General features: G+C 43.8%; 2 protein-coding genes across 2 annotated transcripts in view; both read right to left on the reverse strand.

Annotated features, from left to right (window-relative positions):
- Window positions 1-4,764: 4,764 nt before the first annotated feature.
- fabp10b (fatty acid binding protein 10b, liver basic) lies at window positions 4,765-7,359 on the reverse strand. The gene is made up of 4 exons (XM_079877879.1): window positions 6,079-7,359; window positions 5,792-5,964; window positions 5,051-5,140; window positions 4,765-4,979 (listed from the first exon to the last, which is right to left on the reverse strand). Exons 1-4 carry the CDS (start codon window positions 6,143-6,145, stop codon window positions 4,929-4,931), a joined length of 381 nt encoding a protein of 126 aa, XP_079734005.1. The 5' UTR covers window positions 6,146-7,359; the 3' UTR covers window positions 4,765-4,928.
- Window positions 7,360-8,212: 853 nt separating this feature from the next.
- slc9a1b (solute carrier family 9 member A1b) overlaps window positions 8,213-19,347 on the reverse strand; it is a 63,877-nt gene continuing 52,742 nt past the window's right edge. Inside the window, exons 9-12 of the mRNA XM_079877878.1 lie at window positions 16,157-16,253; window positions 14,575-14,673; window positions 14,401-14,473; window positions 8,213-8,647 (exon numbers count right to left, since the gene is read on the reverse strand). Coding sequence (XP_079734004.1) covers window positions 8,400-8,647; window positions 14,401-14,473; window positions 14,575-14,673; window positions 16,157-16,253 — 517 coding nt within the window. The 3' untranslated portion in view covers window positions 8,213-8,399. The remainder of the gene's footprint in view (window positions 8,648-14,400; window positions 14,474-14,574; window positions 14,674-16,156; window positions 16,254-19,347) is intronic.

The raw sequence follows: 19,347 nt of genomic DNA on the forward strand, positions 1-19,347 counted from the left end.
CTGGTTGTCTAAGTGGTGTCCGCAAAATAATATAGAATTCATAGACAATTGGAAAAGTTTTTGGGGCAGACCTGACCTGTTGAAAAGAGATGGTATTCATCCCTCCTGGGATGGTGCTGCTCTTCTCTCTAGTAATATGGCTCATAGTCTTAGAGCTCAAACATGACAATCTGGGGCTCAGGTCAGGAAGCAGACAGACTGGCTTAACCGACCGTCTGCTAGCGGCCTCGCGTCACCAAGGTCAGATAAATCCCATCACATAGAGCCTCTTTCACCTAGCTATCATCATATAGAGAATGTGTCTGTTCCCCGAATTAGGACATACAAAAAACTTCCAAACCCATCTAAGGGTAAAAATTGAATAGATGTTCAACAAATAAAAAACAGATTTAATACAAATGAGCAAATGATAAAGCTTTGGTTGCTGAATATTCGATCCCTTACTTCAAAAGCACTCATTGTTAATGATATGATTACAGATAATAACCTAGATGTGCTGTGTTTGACAGAAACCTGGCTAAAACCAAACGATTACATTACTTTAAATGAGTCCACCCCGCAAGATTACTGTTATAAACATGAGCCTCGTCTGAAACGCAAAGGGGGAGGTGTTGCTGTAATTTATAGTAATATTTTTAGAATTACTAAGAAGTCTAGTTTCAAATATAATTATTTTGAAGTGTTGGTGCTTAATATAGCAATATGTAGTGTAAATGATAAATCACGTTTGAGATTTGTGCTGGCTACTGTATACAGGCCACCAGGGCACCATACAGACTTTATCAAAGAATTTGCGGACTTTCTATCAGAGTTAGTATTGGCTGCAGATAAAGTTATAATTGTTGGTGATTTTAATATACATGTGGATAACGAAAAAGATGCATTGGGATTGGCATTTAAAGACATCCTTAACTCTATTAGAGTTAGACAACACGTGTCAGGACCTACTCATCGTCGTAATCATACTCTAGATCTAATATTATCACATGGAATAGATGTTGATGCCGTTGAAATTCTGCAGCAGAGCGATGACATCTCAGATCATTATCTAGCCTCGTGTAAATTACATTTAGCCAAGGCTGCAAAGCCGACTCCGTGTTTCAAATATGTGAGACCTATCACTTCTGCCACTAAAGATTGCTTTATTAATAATCTTCCTGATCAGTTTCATCATCTCAGCATCCCGGATAGCTTAGAAGAACTTGATATTGCAACAGAAACTTTTAACTCTCTTTTCCAGCACTTTAGACACAGTTGCTCTGTTGCGCTTAAAGAAGATTAAAGAAAATAGTCCAACGCCGTGGTACAACGAGCACACTCGGCCCTTAAGAGAGCAGCCAGAGAGATGAAGTGCAACTGGAAGAAAACAAAACTAGAGGTATTTCGCATTTCATGGAAGGAGAGCTCTATTGCTTACAGAGAGGCTTTAAAAGCTGCTAGATCTGCTTATTTTTCAACCGTATTAGAAGAAAATAAACAAAACCCTAGGTATTTATTTGAAACAGTGGCTAAATTAACGAAAAAGAAAGCTTCAAACACAGATGTTTCCAAGCAACACAGCAGTAATGACTTTATGGGCCCTATCTTGCATCCAGCGCAATTGACTTTGTACACCGACGCATGTATCATTCCTATTTTGCACCCGACGCACAGCGGACTTTTCCCTCCACAGACGCACGTCAGTAAATTATGCTATTAATTTAATGTGCTATTTTGTAGGTTTAGAAAACAATTCCGCCACTGACCAGGAAAAACCTAGTCTAAAGTCAGTGGTACACACACACACACACACACACACACACACACACATGCTATAGACGAGGAAGAATTCGCTAAACTCGTTAAATCATCTAAATCGACAACATGTATGTTAGACCCTATACCGACTAAGCTACTGAAAGAGATGCTCCCAGAGGTCATAGATCCTCTTCTTAATATCATTACCAATATCATTATCATCACCCCTATAGACACACTCCAGTACTGCACCCTATAGACACACTCCAGTACTGTACCCCTATAGACACACTCCAGTACTGTACCCTATAGACACACTCCAGTACTGACCCCCTATAGACACACTCCAGTACTGCACCCCATAGACACACTCCAGTACTGCACCCCTATAGACACACTCCAGTACTGCACCCCTATAGACACACTCCAGTACTGCACCCTATAGACACATTCCAGTACTGCATCCTATAGACACACTCCAGTACTGCACTCCTATAGACACACTCCAATACTGCACCCTATAGACACACTCCAGTACTGACCCCCTATAGACACACTCCAGTACTGCACCCTATAGACACACTCCAGTACTGCATCTTATAGACACACTCCAGTACTGCACTCCTATAGACACACTCCAGTACTGCATCCTATAGACACACTCCAGTACTGACCCCCTATAGACACACTCCAGTACTGCACCCTATAGACACACTCCAGTACTGCACCCCCTATAGACACACTCCAGTGCTGCACCCTATAGACACACTCCAGTACTGACCCCCTATAGACACACTCCAGTACTGACCCCCTATAGACACACTCCAGTACTGCACTCCTATAGACACACTCCAGTACTGACCCTCTATAGACACACTCCGGTACTGACCCCCTATAGACACACTCCAGTACTGCACCCTATAGACACACTCCAGTACTGCACCCTATAGACACACTCCAGTACTGCACCCTATAGACACACTCCAGTACTGCACCTCTATAGACACACCTCAGTACTGACCCCCTATAGACACACTCCAGTACTGCACCCTATAGACACACTCCAGTACTGCACTCCTATAAACACACTCCAGTACTGCACCCTATAGACACACTCCAGTACTGCACCCCTATAGACACACTCCAGTACAGACCCCCTATAGACACACTCCAGTACTGCACCCTATAGACACACTCCAGTACTGCACTCCTATAGACACACTCCAATACTGCACCCTATAGACACACTCCAATACTGCACTCCTATAGACCCCCTATAGACACACTCCAGTACTGACCCCCTATAGACACACTCCAGTACTGCACTCCTATAGACACACTCCGGTACTGCACCCTATAGACACACTCCGGTACTGCACCCTATAGACACACTCCAATACTGACCCCCTATAGACACACTCCAGTACTGACCCCCTATAGACACACTCCAGGTACTGCACTCCTATAGACACACTCCAGTACTGCACCCTATAGACACACTCCAGTACTGACCCCCTATAGACACACTCCAGTACTGCACTCCTATTCACCTTATTCCGGAAGTAGCACTGGGTGGCGCCATCCGCGTAATCTCACTTCCTGGTTTAGCTACTTAGCGCTTTGTTTGCCCTGGTCCAATCTGTTATCTGTCTTGATATAAGTAGATAGACTATAATATTATAGCCAAATGCGTTGGCCTATGGTTATTAACAACTGCTGCAACGTACTAAAGTACATTTCACTTGAAGCTTTTGAAACAATGCCACAATCAAATTATTTAATAGCTGTGTCTTTCTAATAGCTATTACTTAGTTATGAAGATGTGCACAAACACTACTACATGTAAAGTTTGAAACATTATTACACTACAGTTTGTTTGCTTAATCACCAGATACATTTGCATTTGCCAACAGATGAGAAAAAAATAGCCACGAACTGGTGTAGAAAGAAAGTAGAGCCTCAACTAGATGAACAAGAGGGTAACGTTAGCTTAGCTAACTGCTAGCTGCAATTTCTTATGGTTTGATCTCTAACACAAGTAATGGCTGTAAAATAAATCCAGCGACTGAATTCTAGAGGACCATAGCTTTCAAACAAGGTATAGCATGTGTATGTGTCCTGTAGTGAGACCATTACAACATTAGATGTTTGTGGCTAATGTAGGCTAAACACTACACATCGGCCGGGCTGCGATCAGACAGGCAGACGGGTCATATAAACACCTAAAAGTCGTTTAAAAATTACCCCGAGAAACAGTGCATTGCTGTGCTGTTGGTACACACGTACATAGCACATTTGGCACAAATTAGCTTATCTTATGTGACATTTTATCAGTGAGACTTCTCTGCAGTTCTCCTCGAAATTGAATGAGGGTCCGCTAAACCGGAAGTTGGTTTACAACGGAAGTACTGGACAGAAGTAAAAGTGGGCGGGGCGGAATAAGGTGAATAGACACACTCCGGTACTGCACCCTATAGACACACTCCGGTACTGCACCCTATAGACACACTCCGGTACTGCACCCCTATAGACACACTCCGGTACTGACCCCCTATAGACACACTCCAGTACTGCCCCCCTATAGACACAATCCAGTACTGACCCCCTATAGACACACTCCAGTACTGCCCCCTATAGACACACTCCAGTACTGCCCCCTATAGACACACTCCAGTACTGAACCCGCAAATTGAGTTTAAATGAAACACCTACATGCTTCTACATGCTTTATTTATGAATATATATATACCGTTATAAAGCAGGACAACAGTTCAATCATCAAACTGTCCACTATACTGTCCATTTGAAGACAACTGTGACTACAAAAGTTCATATAAGACTAAAGATTGGAAATATGTTTAACCCTTTATCTGTTTTCTCAACTAACTGCAAGCCACAGTTTGGATGAAAGGTAAAAACAGAAAGCGTGACTCTGATCCTCCCTCAGTTTATTAAAAGGAACCCAGTTTATGTCTTTGAATCACCCCTTTTAAACAATATATTTTTAATAACAAATGAGTTGAGGTCAATCATTTTTTTCATCAAAGGTCAGAATGAGAACAAAGCACAAAAACTTGTTTATTTCAATCTCTAGAAGAAGGTTTTTAAAATAACAATTTTCTGAAAACAGACAGTAAAAAGGTTAAACTGTGGAAAGTGTAGAATCCAATAGTGAAGTTCATCCGGTTGGATTAAACGCGGCGGCTTCTCCGGACGAGAGTGGCACTTCCAGCGGTGAGTGTCTGAAACCAGAGAGAAAGAGAGTTACACCAACTCTGTGCTGAAACACAGGAAAACATGATTCTTTTCTGACCTCGATCATCTCCTCGCCCTGGATCTCTCTCACGTGTGTGAATTTATCCGATTCAATCACAATCTTTCCATCGATGAGTCGAGCTGTTGCCTGAAACCACAAGAACAACTTATCAAATCTGATGAGGTGCTTGATATGACTGCAAACTAGCTGATTTATGAATATATGAACACATACAGCGTCTGTATTATATCTGTGCACACTCACTCACACCCACACTCGCACTCACACACACACACACACACACTCACTCACACACACACACACACACACACACACTCTCCCTCACTCACTCACTCACACACACACACACACACACACACACACACACACACACACACACACACACACACACACAGGTGTGACGCAGGTCAGTTGTTGCTAGGTAACCACAAACAGCAGTTCTACAGACTCTCTACAGACTAATTAACTACTTTCTCTTCCAGTTACTGTACTACAGACTCGTTTCTCGAAACTAAAGTCACTTTATCAAACGCTTCAAACAGCGATCAACAACATCAGTCTATGTGGGATAAACTGAGGATCATTTATCGTTATTTCAGCACAAAATACATTCAATAAATACATTTACATCAATTCATCGGACACAAACACCAGCAAAACCCTACAGGCCAATTTACACACGTTTACATTCTCTTTTTCAGGAAGAATGACTTGATTTCAGACATGAATGAAGAGTTTTGATAAATGTGTCCTAGCGACTGTAAATGACTGAATGACCTTGATCTTCTTGCCATCCATGGTGTTAAACTCGCTCTCAGTGCCGATGGTGAAGGTGTTAGTGTTGCTCCTGAGGGCCGTTTTCACACAGATGCTGAATTCATCTCCGTTCTGCTCAATTGTTGTCAGAGGTTTCACTTCTTTCATCATTTTAATGTAAATCTCTGGAGCCGCTGCACTCATAAAAACACGTCGCACCTCACTATCATTACATATGAACAACAACTTTAGAAACTTTCAAATCAAAAGAAAACCAGAAGACTGACATACTGAAATGTCAAACTCACATATGGCTCTGAGAAACGCCTCTGGATTCTCCTGTTCACACAGCTTCCAGCTTCCACTGAAGTCCATGATTCCTCTCTTTGACTGTAGACCGGAGATCTGATTCTGATGAAGCGCTCGCTGTTGATCGTGAGTCTGTTTGTGATGGTTTCCTTAATTATGTCTCAGGAGCTTCATGTTTGAGTCTCAAATGAGTCTCACTGGGCTTTTACATGCACATTAAAGATCAAACATGCCAGTTATTATGTAATAAATATGTCCAGAAACTCCTATAAAACACACGTCCATCCATATTCCTCAAAGCCAAAGTCAATGTCAGTCTGTTACATTGAATTAAAATAAAAGTTAGGGGTCTGTAAGATGTTTACTTTGTGAAAGAGTCTCTTCTGCTCACCAAAGCTGCATTTATTTGATAAAAAATACAGTAAAAACTGTGAAATAATATTCCAGTGTAAATCATCTGTTCTCTATGTGAATATATAGTAAAGTGTAATTTATTCCTGTGATCAAAGCTGAATGTTCAGCATCATTACTCCAGTCTTCAGTGTCACATAATCATTCAGAAATCACTCTAATATGATGATTTGATGATCAACAAACATTTATGATTATTATCAGTGTTGAAAACACTTGTGCTGCTTCAGATTTCTGTGGAAAATTCTTTGATAAATAGAATGTTCAAAAGAACAGCTTTTCTTTTAAATAAAAATACATTTTCACATGATAAATGTCTTTACTGTCACTTTACTGAAAAAAAAAGCTTTTGAACACTAAATAAACAAAGACAATGATAACAGATGAGTCAGACTGAAGTCTCAGTATAACGTCTCAGAAACAAATAATCAGCTTTAAAGGGATACTCCACCGTTTTTTCATATTAAACTATGTTATTCCCTTAACTAAGACGGGTTGATACATACCTCTCTCATCTCAGTGCGTGCACTTAATCGCTCTAGCGCGCGGTGACACTTAAAAAGCACTTAGCTTACCCCAGTATATTCAATGGTATCTAGCAGCAATGAATTTAGAAGTTACCAAACACATCAACGTTTTCCCTATTTAAAAACAGTTACACGAGTTATACGACCAAGTATGGTGACACAAAATAAAACGTGGCGCTTTTCTAAGCGGGTTAAAAAGGATAACTATAATGTATGGCGGAATAGCACTTTTGGAAGTACTTCGACTCGGCGCAGTAAAAAGTCACGCCTGATCATCTTCCTAGTGGGTTCCTAGTGGGAAGAAGATAAGGCGTGACTTTTTACTGCGCCTTTTTAATAACACAAGATATCATGTGTGGACGGCTGTTGTTCCCAAACGCGTGGCGTGTGATAGACAAAACATGTTTGGATTCTTTTCAAAACAGGTAAAGAATGTTATGAGGTGAAGACAGTGAATAAATCCTTCAGATTAAGATAACAAATGAGCATCATGTGACTCTTCATAAAGATTTTCATTCATTGAAGCTCAAGATGTTCTTTGCATAAACTCTCTTATATTTGAGCTTCTTCTGCTCACTCCAGGTGCATCATGGGATGCTTTTGAACGCTAGTGAAGGAGGAACATGTGAGGAGCACGTCATGCTCTAGAAGCTTCTTGTCTATCTGCTAAAAAAAGTCAAAATCTATTATTTCATACATTCAGATGCAAGTTATATTTGTCTACAAAACTTGACTTCAGAATGTTTTAAGAGCAAAAGCAACATAAATTCACAAGTTTGAAGTGTACATTGGCCATTTCTAGCTTGCAATAAATACAGATGAAAACGTTTAGTGAGTGGATCACTGAAAGCAGGACTGGAAGAGGTCAAAAATGTCTGTGATCACATCACAAAAACATGAGGGTTAGCTATGGGAAGAATTAAAACAAGCCTCTGGGACTTGGCTGTGTCGTACCAAACAAACAGCTGCCTTCCTTCTTCTCTTCATTCGCCTGCGTAACCCTAACCTAACCTAAACTAAACTAAACTAACCTAACCTTTGCCTAACCTAACCTAACCTAAACTAACTTAACCCTTGCCTAACCATAGATCTGAACACAAGAGCCATGGGATACGCATCTGAAACGCAGGATAGTACCAGGTGGACGCGGCCTAAAACAGGACAAGCGTGACACGTAAGACACACGCACTCAGATCACTAGAAATAATTGTTTAATAATAAACCTTTATTTAAACAGGAAAGATGACTCACTAAGATTAAAATCTCTTTTACGGGAGTGTCCTGGGCAAGATAGGCAGCTCAGTTTACATAACCTTTTAACAATTTTCCACTGCATAAAACACATATAAAATACAAACAAACAAGCAACCTCAGTCTTTGTGCTAAAACAGCTCTTCCTCCTCCAGCAGGTTATGTGGACCCGGATCACTCAAACACCGAGGCAGGTTCTGCTCCTCCCCACCCAGAGCAAACGTCACGCTCAGCTTGTGTCCTCGGCTGTCCTGCACATCGTCCGGGTTCTGGGTCTGAGCGGATCCGTCGCGGTTCTGGGATCTGGATCCGTCTGGGTTCTCAGGGTCTCTGGGGATCGACACTAGGATACTCGGCCTGGCCGTCTGACCTCGGCTGTCTGGAAGACAACATTTCAAACACTCAATGCCACATTCTGTTATTGAATGACCTTGAAAGCACCTGAGAAGGTCACCTGACTCGAGTGACCTTGGAAACACCTGAGAAGGCAAGGCAAGGCAAGTTTATTTATATAGCACATTTCATACACAATGGCAATTCAAAGTGCTTTACATAGAAGAAATTAAAATAATAAAAGAAATAAGAATAATTAAAACAGTTTAGAAAAATAAAATAAAATACAGTCCAAACAGTCGGACGAACATTGGCACAGTGCTCATTCAGTAAATGCACAGCTAAACAGAAGTGTTTTGAGTCTGGATTTGAATGTGACTACAGTAGGAGCACATCTGATCTCCTCTGGAAGCTGGTTCCAGCATAATAGCTAAAAGCGGACTCGCCATGCTTAGAGTGAACCCTTGGTATTTCTAGCTGATATGATCCTAGTGATCTGAGTGATCTGTTGGGTTTATATTCAGTGAGCATATCTACAATGTATTGAGGTCCTAGGCCATTGAATGATTTATATACCAGTAACAATACTTTAAAATCAATCCTAAATTTAACTGGGAGCCAGTGTAAAGACCTGAGGACTGGTGTGATGTGTTCATGTTTTCTGGTTCTGCTCAGAATCCTGGCGGCAGCGTTCTGTATGAGCTGCAACTGTCTTATGGTGTTTTTGGGAAGGCCAGTGAGGAGTCCATTACAATAATCCACCCTGCTGGTGATGAAAGCATGCACAAGTTTCTCTAAGTCTTGTCTGGAAACAAAGCATCTAATTCTTGCAATATTTTTCAGATGATAGTATGCTGATTTAGTTATTGCTTTGACATGACTACTGAAACTAAGGTCTGACTCTAGGGACACACCGAGATTCCTTACTTGATTTTTAGTTGTTTGACCCCTAGAGTGAAGGTATGCGTTCACCTTGAGAACTTCATCTTTGTTTCCAAACGCAATGACTTTGTTTAACTGAAGAAAGTTTTGACACATCCAACTGTTGACTTCGTCAATGCATTGGCACAGGGAGTCAATGGGGCTGTAATCGTTAGGCGATAGGGCTAAGTAGAGCTGTGTGTCGTCTGCATAGCTGTGGTAAGCAATTTGGTTCTTTCTCATTATTTGGCTCATTGGGAGCATATACAGGTTGAACAGGAGTGGCGCAAGAATTGAGCCTTGAGGTACTCCGTATGTCATGGATGTCCACTCAGACTTATGGTCACCTATACTCACATAATAACCTCTCCCATCTAAGTATGACCTGAACCATTTTAGGACTATCCCAGAAAGCCCCACCCAGTTTTCCAGCCTGTCAAGAAGTATGTAATGATCGACAGTGTCAAATGCAGCACTGAGGTCGAGTAGTACCAGCACTGATAATTTGCCTGAATCAGTATTTAAGCGAATATCGTTTATTATCTTTATGAGCGCTGTCTCTGTGCTGTGATGCGGTCGGAAACCAGATTGAAAATTGTCAAAGTATCCATTCAAGCTCAAGAATTTGTTCAGCTGATTGAAGACAACTTTTTCAATGATCTTGCCTATGAAAGGAAGATTTGAGATCGGTCTATAGTTGCTTAATATGGTCTTATCCAGACTGTTCTTTTTCAGGAGGGGCTTGACAACTGCAGTTTTCAGGGAGTTTGGAAAACTCCCAGAGAGAAGTGAGACATTTACCACTTCTAGGAGATCTGCTTCTAAACTGTTTAACACACTTTTGAAAAATGATGTGGGAAGTGTGTCAAGAGCGCAGGTTGATGTTTTAAGGTGCTGTACAGTTTCTTCCAAAATTTTGCCATTAATTTCTTTGAAATCAGACATAGTAACTACTTTCTCAGGTGGTTTGATCTGTCTGACCTCAGTGCAACTCAAGGATGTGCTGCTGATCACCTTTCTGATATTACTGATTTTCTCAGAGAAGAAAGAAGCAAACTCACTACACTTGCTCTCTGAGAGCATTTCACTGGGAATCTGGCTTGGAGGGTTTGTCAGTCTCTCTACAGTAGCAAAAAGAGTGCGTGTGTTGTTTAAATTGCTGTTTATAATATTTGAGAAGAAAGTCTGTCTAGCTTTGCCTAGTTCCATATTGAAAGCATGAAGGCTGTCTTTGTAGATGTTATAATGGACTACAAGTTTAGTCTTCCGCCACATGCGCTCTGCTTTTCTGCATTGTCTTTTCATATTTTGCACTGCTGTTGAGTTTCTCCAAGGTGCTTTTTGTCTACCACTCTTCTTCCTGACTTTAACAGGAGCAATATCATCAATTATACCTTTAACTTTTGAGTTAAAAGAATCAAGGAGAAAATCAACAGAGTCTGCAGATATGCTTGGTGTTAAGGATATAGCCTTCATAAATAGTACACTGGTGTTCTCATTTAAGCATCTCTTCTTGACAGACACAGATTTAGCTTCAATGGCAGGAGAGATCAATATATCAAAGAAAATACAGAAATGATCAGACAGTGCTACATCCTTAATAACAATTAATGAAATGTTTAGACCCTTACTGATAAGTAAATCTATAGTGTGTCCACGATTGTGTGTGGGTCCATGTACATGCTGAGTCAGATCAAAAGTTTTTAAAACAGTTTTGATTTCTTTTGCCATATTGTTTTCTGCATTATCTATGTGAATGTTAAAATCTCCTGCAATGGCAAAACAGTCAAACTCTGAGGTAATTGCTGATAACAGTTCTGTAAAGTCCTCAGCAAAGGCTGGAGAGTATTTTGGAGGCCTGTAAATAATGATAAGTAAAATGCGTGGAGCACCTTTCAACACAATACCCAGATATTCGAAAGAAGGGTAATTCCCAAATGATATTTGCTTACATTGATAGATATCTTTAAAAAGAGCAGCTAGACCCCCACCTCTCTTAACAGCTCTGCAGACACTCATAAAAGTAAAGTTCGGAGGGGCTGTTTCATTGAGGACTGTTGCACTGCAGCTGTCTTCTAGCCAGGTTTCATTTAGAAGCATAAAATCCAGGTTGTTTGTGGTTATTAAATCGTTGACTAGAAGTGATTTATTTTTAAGTGAACGAATGTTTAAAAGTGCTAACTTAATAGTCTTACTTTTTGTCCCCACATCAATCTTACTTTGACGTGTAATAGGCACCAGATTAGTTAGGTTTGCTGCACGGCTATTGAAGGCCTTAGACTTTCTATCTTGTAATAGAGCAGCAATAGAGAAAGATACAGGCACACTGGGTTCCCGCTTGTTCTGTAAACATTTGAGAAAGTTACTGTTATCAGAGCGGGGACCCAAAACACATCACTGAGAGCTGGTATCAGTTGTTTTTGGTTCACCTCGAGCAGAAGGAGGATGGTGTGGGCCCTGGCGTTGTGGCAGAGGCCGAAGAGCTCTCACAGGAGGGGGAGGGCGAGCTGGGCCCGCAGGCTTTGGTGCGGGTGGTAATGGTGCCTGTCGTTTTTTGGTTGGTATCTGGGGGCTTGCAGCAAAAGAGTGGGATAGTCTGGTTCCAGCATACACCAGTTCTTCCATTTTCTGTGAGAAACACAGTAGTGGCGATGCTGGAGAGAGGGATAGCGTGTCTGGTGAAAGGGGCTGTTGCTCTGGTGTTATAGGAGGCTGTGATATGCTGTCCTGGCTTCCCTGGCTGTTTTCCAGGAAGTCGTCCTTGGGTGCTGAATCTTCAAGCAGTTTTGATATGTCTCTCTGTGGGCAGGGCTCAGCTGAGATTGTGTCCGTGAGCAGAGGTTGTTGTTGCGGAGTGGTGTTATCATTGTCCTTGTGTGATATGTCAACCGCATGTCCATTTTGCTGCTGAAGTGAAGTCCCGTGGTCATTCATACTGTGTCCATGTGTGTGTGTGCCGTTCAGATTGAGTGGATTGGCACAAACTGCAGAAGGATGATTGAGGGAGAAGTAGAAATTGTCCTTTAACACTCTTGAACCAAGTTTGTTTGGATGATGGCCATCCCGATGAAAAAGTTGTCTCTGACTCCAGAAAAGATTGAAATTGTCAATGAAGTTCACTCCTTTTATATTGCAGGTTTTTTGCAGCCATGTATTTAGCCCAAGCAACCGTGAGAACCTGTTTGTTCCTCTTGCTGGGAGTGGTCCACTGATGAATGTTTGAACTTTCAGTCTTTTAAGTGTTTCAAAAAGTTCATTGAAATCCTTCTTTAGGAGTTCTGACTGCTCTTTATGAATATCATTCTTCCCCACATGTATGATGAGTCGATTTGCAGTCTTATGTTTCATCAGAATGTTCTGAAGTTCCCTGTTTACATCAGAAGTTGTTGCTTGTGGAAGGCAGCATGTAGTTGTATCACTGCCGCTAATGTTTCTGATTATCGAGTCCCCCACTATCAGAGTCCTGGGCTCGGCTGTGCTCTGAGCTGAGTGCCGCTGTCTGCTCGACCTTGAGCGCCAGTTAGCATCAGTGTTAGCTACTGGCCCATTCAGTCTGTGTTCGATCACATTCATCACATTTGGGGATTCCTCATTTACATTCATTAGTACTTCAAATCTGTTCTCAAGATGTATAGGTGTTGGTAGCAGACCAGTGTTTGCAATCCCTGTCCGAGCTGTATCTGGGGTAGAGGATGCTACTGCGGCAATATGTGATGCTCGTGACAATCTGATGTCTCGAGTGCCTTTGGGTCTCGCTCCCTGTTTGTGCCATCGATTAGTAAGTCGATCGGCTTGTTTCTCTACCTGTCGAGGAGCACTAGTTTCATGGGACTCACCGGTATGCTGAGGGTGTCCATGACGAAGCTCTGTTGTGTGCTCCGTCTGGTTTGGTGGTCCCGTAAGTAACTTTCTTTCGAGAACTGCAATCCTTTGTAAAAGTCTGTGGCAGTTAGTGCAGCAAGTAGATTCTTGAACCTGAAGAGGCATTTTCTCTCTTATCCGTATGAATGTAGGCAGTTGTGTTTTCCTTTCCCGGAATGTAAGCTGGTCGGGTAAAAGAATTCTGCGTTTTTGTAGTAATCCAAACTTTGTTGTCTGAGCACTGTGCTGTTTGCTGAAGTTAAAATTAGATGATAAAAGGAAATAAAATATAAAATATAGGAGATAAAATGTAAAAGCGATAGAGCAAAGCGCGGAGCAGTAAGCAAGAGCGTCCGAACAGTAGCTGAGGCAGTAGTAATACTAGAGAGAAGGTCACCTGACTCACACCTGAGAAGGTCACCTGACTCGAGTGACCTTGGAAACACCTGAGAAGGTCACCTGACTCACACCTGAGAAGGTCACCTGACTCGAGTGACCTTGGAAACACCTGAGAAGGTCACCTGACTCGAGTGACCTTGGAAACACTTGAGAAGGTCACCTGACTCGAGTGACCTTGAAAACACCTGAGAAGGTCACCTGACTCGAGTGACCTTGAAAACACCTGAGAAGGTCACCTGACTCACACCTGAGAAGGTCACCTGACTCGAGTGACCTTGGAAACACCTGAGAAGGTCACCTGACTCACACCTGAGAAGGTCACCTGACTCGAGTGACCCTGGAAACACCTGAGAAGGTCACCTGACTCGAGTAACCTTGGAAACACCTGAGAAGGTCACCTGACTCGAGTGACCCTGGAAACACCTGAGAAGGTCAAGTGTGAGAAGGTCACCTGACTCGAGTGACCCTGGAAACACCTGAGAAGGTCACCTGACTTGAGTGACCCTGGAAACACCTGAGAAGGTCACCTGACTTGAGTGACCCTGAAAACACCTGAGAAGGTCAAGTGTGAGAAGGTCACCTGACTCGAGTGACCCCGGAAACAGCTGAGAAAGTCACCTGACTCGAAGTGGCCTCTCCGCACTGCAGGAGACTCGGAGCGATTAGCAGGAACCATCAGAAAGTGGCTCATCTGGAAAAGTGACACCTTAAATTACTGGCTTTTCCTTTGGCTTGAGCGTTTAAATACAGACAAATAAATGAAAGCATTACTTTCTTTCTTTTCTTACTCACCCGCCGCTCTATTTCCACGCGCTGTTTCCTGATCCGCGTCTCGCTCCAGTCATCTTCTGCAGCATCAGGCATCAGTGTGTGTCTGCTGTACGAGCGCAGCTAACCACACACACACACACACACACACACACACACACACAAACAAGAGTTACTTGCACAGTCCAGTAAATAAGACTGCAGTAAACTGAGCAAGAGACACACATCTCAGCGCTTACATCTAAATAAATATGTGCTGCATTCCCCAAGCACTGAAGCACAGGGGCCGGGGTTGCACCAACTGTGCGTAAGTTACAACTTAGCCTAGTTTTTACGTAAATGGACACTAAGTTACTTACGCACTTCTAAATATTTTTGCGTTGCACCATTAAACTAAGTTGAAGCGTAACTCTACGTATAAACTAAATATTTACGGCAGCCTCCGATCAGGAGTAACACCAGAATACCAGACAGACTGAACTGCATCAATAAGCTCTTCTTTTACCGGACAGACTTCAATTCTTTACACATATATGATAATGCTGACATTTACACTCGCTTACATTTTAAGAGAGAGAACATTATGTGAAAAGATTACTTTGTTAGTGGCTCTTTAACACGAACCCGTCCTAAACAGCGAGCTGCTGTGTGCATCGGTCCATGTTGTGCATGTCAAATATCAGTCATAATCAATAAACGTAATTTCTTATGTTTTTGTATCAATATTTATTTATTGATCCTTATTCACTTAATTTCAAATACAGTTTCTGAATGTTATTTACATATAAAAACACTTATGTTATTAATGATCAAGTAGGCTATCGTATTTAATGCAAACTTATTTTTACTGTTAGTAACGTGAGGCAAAATAAGTTAGAATGAAGTATAAACTGAAATTCACGGCATTTCAACACAACTTCTGCTCACGTATTTGAAGGCTGCTATTGGATCATCAAGGCTAAACGTCATATTATGTGACTACGCATTACTTTAGGGAGAGCTTACGACCTACAGCAACGTTCTGCCTTACGAACAAATGGTGCAACGGAATAAAGTACATAGTTACAAACTAGCTAGTAGTTACTAAGCCTCTAGTGTGGACTTTACATTCCAATTTAAGAAAGAACTTACGAACGTCTGGTGCAACCCTACCAAGAATCCTAGAACACTGCTAACCTCACACAGTGCAGTACACACTTAGTATCACCTGCTGCTTCTTTAGAAAAAATTGTGTAAAACACATTATGCAAGCATAAACATTTCAAACAATATGCTACATGACCTCATAATGCATGTTTAATTCAGCGAGAGCTTTAGCAACACAAATGCACAATTATTTGACATGTCAATTAAATAGAAAAAAAATTCATCTAAATCTAGCGTCAATGTTAAAAAAGTTCTGTCATTCTGACCGAATAATGAGTCAAGATGATGTTGAAATTACTGCCGCTTCAAGGTTGAGTGCATTGCACTATGGGATACAGCAGCCTACCTGACAGTGTGCTATATTGTATACAACACTTGTACCGTCACCCAGGTATTCTACACAGAACATTCACACTGGCTGTGCACAGAACACATGCAATCAGTATGTCATGAGTCTCACTCTCTGTCGCGTCTTCTGCAGGTTTGCTCGCAGAATCTTTCTGATTTCTTCTTCTCGTTCTTTAGATATGTTGAGCGTCCTCCTGCTGCGCTGCTGTCTGCAGACACACACACATGCAGTGAGGAGTGTGATGTGAGCGTGTGCAATGTGTGCGAGGAGTGTGATGTGAGTGTGTGCAGTGTGAGGAGCGTGATGTGAGTGTGTGCAGTGTGAGGAGCGTGATGTGAGTGTGTGCAGTGTGAGGAGCGTGATGTGAGTGTGTGCAGTGTGAGGAGTGTGTGCAGTGTGAGGAGCGTGATGTGAGTGTGTGCAGTGTGAGGAGTGTGTGCAGTGTGAGGAGCGTGATGTGAGCGTGTGCAGTGAGGAGCGTGATGTGAGTGTGTGCAGTGTGAGGAGTGTGTGCAGTGTGAGGAGCGTGATGTGAGTGTGTGCAGTGTGAGGAGTGTGTGCAGTGTGAGGAGCGTGATGTGAGTGTGTGCAGTGTGAGGAGCATGTGCAGTGTGAGGAGCGTGATGTGAGTGTGTGCAGTGTGAGGAGCGTGATGTGAGTGTGTGCAGTGTGAGGAGCGTGTGCAGTGTGAGGAGCGTGATGTGAGTGTGTGCAGTGTGAGGAGTGTGTGCAGTGTGAGGAGCGTGATGTGAGTGTGTGCAGTGTGAGGAGCATGTGCAGTGTGAGGAGCGTGATGTAAGTGTGTGCAGTGTGAGGAGCGTGATTTGAGTGTGTGCAGTGTGAGGAGTGTGATGTGAGCGTGTGCAGTGTGAGGAGTGTGATGTGAGCGTGTGCAGTGAGGAGCGTGATGTGAGAGTGTGCAGTGTGAGGAGTGTGATGTGAGAGTGTGCAGTGTGAGGAGCGTGATGTGAGCGTGTGCAGTGAGGAGTGTGATGTGAGCGTGTGCAGTGAGGAGCGTGATGTGAGAGTGTGCAGTGTGAGGAGTGTGATGTGAGCGTGTGCAGTGTGAGGAGTGTGTGCAGTGTGAGGAGTGTGATGTGAGTGTGTGCAGTGTGAGGAGTGTGATGTGAGCGTGTGCAGTGTGAGGAGTGTGATGTGAGCGTGTGCAGTGAGGAGTGTGATGTGAGTGTGTGCAGTGAGGAGTGTGATGTGAGCGTGTGCAGTGTGAGGAGCGTGATGTGAGCGTGTGCAGTGTGAGGAGCGTGATTTGAGTGTGTGCAGTGTGAGGAGCGTGATGTGAGTGTGTGCAGTGTGAGGAGTGTGTGCAGTGTGAGGAGCGTGATGTGAGTGTGTGCAGTGTGAGGAGTGTGTGCAATGTGAGGAGCGTGATGTGAGTGTGTGCAGTGTGAGGAGTGTGTGCAGTGTGAGGAGCATGTGCAGAGTGAGGAGCGTGATGTAAGTGTGTGCAGTGTGAGGAGCGTGATGTAAGTGTGTGCAGTGTGAGGAGCGTGATTTGAGTGTGTGCAGTGTGAGGAGTGTGATGTGAGCGTGTGCAGTGTGAGGAGTGTGTGCAGTGTGAGGAGTGTGATGTGAGTGTGTGCAGTGTGAGGAGTGTGATGTGAGCGTGTGCAGTGTGAGGAGTGTGATGTGAGCGTGTGCAGTGAGGAGCGTGATGTGAGAGTGTGCAGTGTGAGGAGTGTGATGTGAGCGTGTGCAGTGTGAGGAGTGTGTGCAGTGTGAGGAGTGTGATGTGAGTGTGTGCAGTGTGAGGAGTGTGATGTGAGAGTGTGCAGTGTGAGGAGTGTGATGTGAGCGTGTGCAGTGTGAGGAGTGTGTGCAGTGTGAGGAGTGTGATGTGAGTGTGTGCAGTGTGAGGAGTGTGATGTGAGAGTGTGCAGTGTGAGGAGCGTGTGCAGTGTGAGGAGTGTGATGTGAGCGTGTGCAGTGTGAGGAGTGTGATGTGAGCGTGTGCAGTGTGAGGAGTGTGATGTGAGAGTGTGATGTGAGTGTGTGCAGTGTGAGGAGTGTGATGTGAGCGTGTGCAGTGTGAGGAGCGTGATGTGAGAGTGTGCAGTGAGGAGCGTGATGTGAGTGTGTGCAGTGTGAGGAGTGTGATGTGAGCGTGTGCAGTGTGAGGAGTGTGATGTGAGCGTGTGCAGTGTGAGGAGTGTGATGTGAGAGTGTGATGTGAGTGTGTGCAGTGTGAGGAGTGTGATGTGAGCGTGTGCAGTGTGAGGAGCGTGATGTGAGAGTGTGCAGTGAGGAGCGTGATGTGAGTGTGTGCAGTGAGGAGTGTGATGTGAGCGTGTGCAGTGTGAGGAGCGTGATGTGAGCTTGTGCAGTGAGGAGTGTGATGTGAGTGTGTGCAGTGAGGAGCGTGATGTGAGCGTGTGCAGTGAGGAGTGTGATGTGAGCGTGTGCAGTGAAGAGTGTGATGTGAGTGTGTGCAGTGAGGAGCGTGATGTGAGCGTGTGCAGTGAGGAGTGTGATGTGAGCGTGTGCAGTGTGAGGAGTGTGATGTGAGCGTGTGCAGTGAAGAGTGTGATGTGAGTGTGTGCAGTGAGGAGCGTGATGTGAGCGTGTGCAGTGAGGAGTGTGATGTGAGCGTGTGCAGTGTGAGGAGCGTGATGTGAGCGTGTGCAGTGAGGAGTGTGATGTGAGTGTGTGCAGTGTGAGGAGTGTGATGTGAGCGTGTGCAGTGAGGAGTGTGATGTGAGCGTGTGCAGTGTGAGGAGTGTGATGTGAGCGTGTGCAGGTGTGAGGAGTGTGATGTGAGAGTGTGCAGTGTGAGGAGTGTGATGTGAGCGTGTGCAGTGTGAGGAGCGTGATGTGAGCGTGTGCAGTGTGAGGAGCGTGATGTGAGCGTGTGCAGTGAGGAGTGTGATGTGAGTGTGTGCAGTGTGAGGAGTGTGTGCAGTGTGAGGAGTGTGTGCAGTGTGAGGAGCGTGATGTGAGCGTGTGCAGTGTGAGGAGTGTGATGTGAGTGTGTGCAGTGAGGAGTGTGATGTGAGCGTGTGCAGTGTGAGGAGCGTGATGTGAGAGTGTGCAGTGAGGAGCGTGATGTGAGCGTGTGCAGTGAGGAGTGTGATGTGAGCGTGTGCAGTGTGAGGAGCGTGATGTGAGTGTGTGCAGTGTGAGGAGCGTGATGTGAGCATGTGCAGTGAAGAGTGTGATGTGAGTGTGTGCAGTGAGGAGCGTGATGTGAGCGTGTGCAGTGAGGAGTGTGATGTGAGCGTGTGCAGTGTGAGGAGCGTGATGTGAGCGTGTGCAGTGAGGAGTGTGATGTGAGTGTGTGCAGTGTG

This window comes from Squalius cephalus, assembly GCF_949319135.1.
Source record: "Squalius cephalus genome assembly, chromosome: 8".
Lineage (NCBI taxonomy): Eukaryota > Metazoa > Chordata > Actinopteri > Cypriniformes > Leuciscidae > Squalius > Squalius cephalus.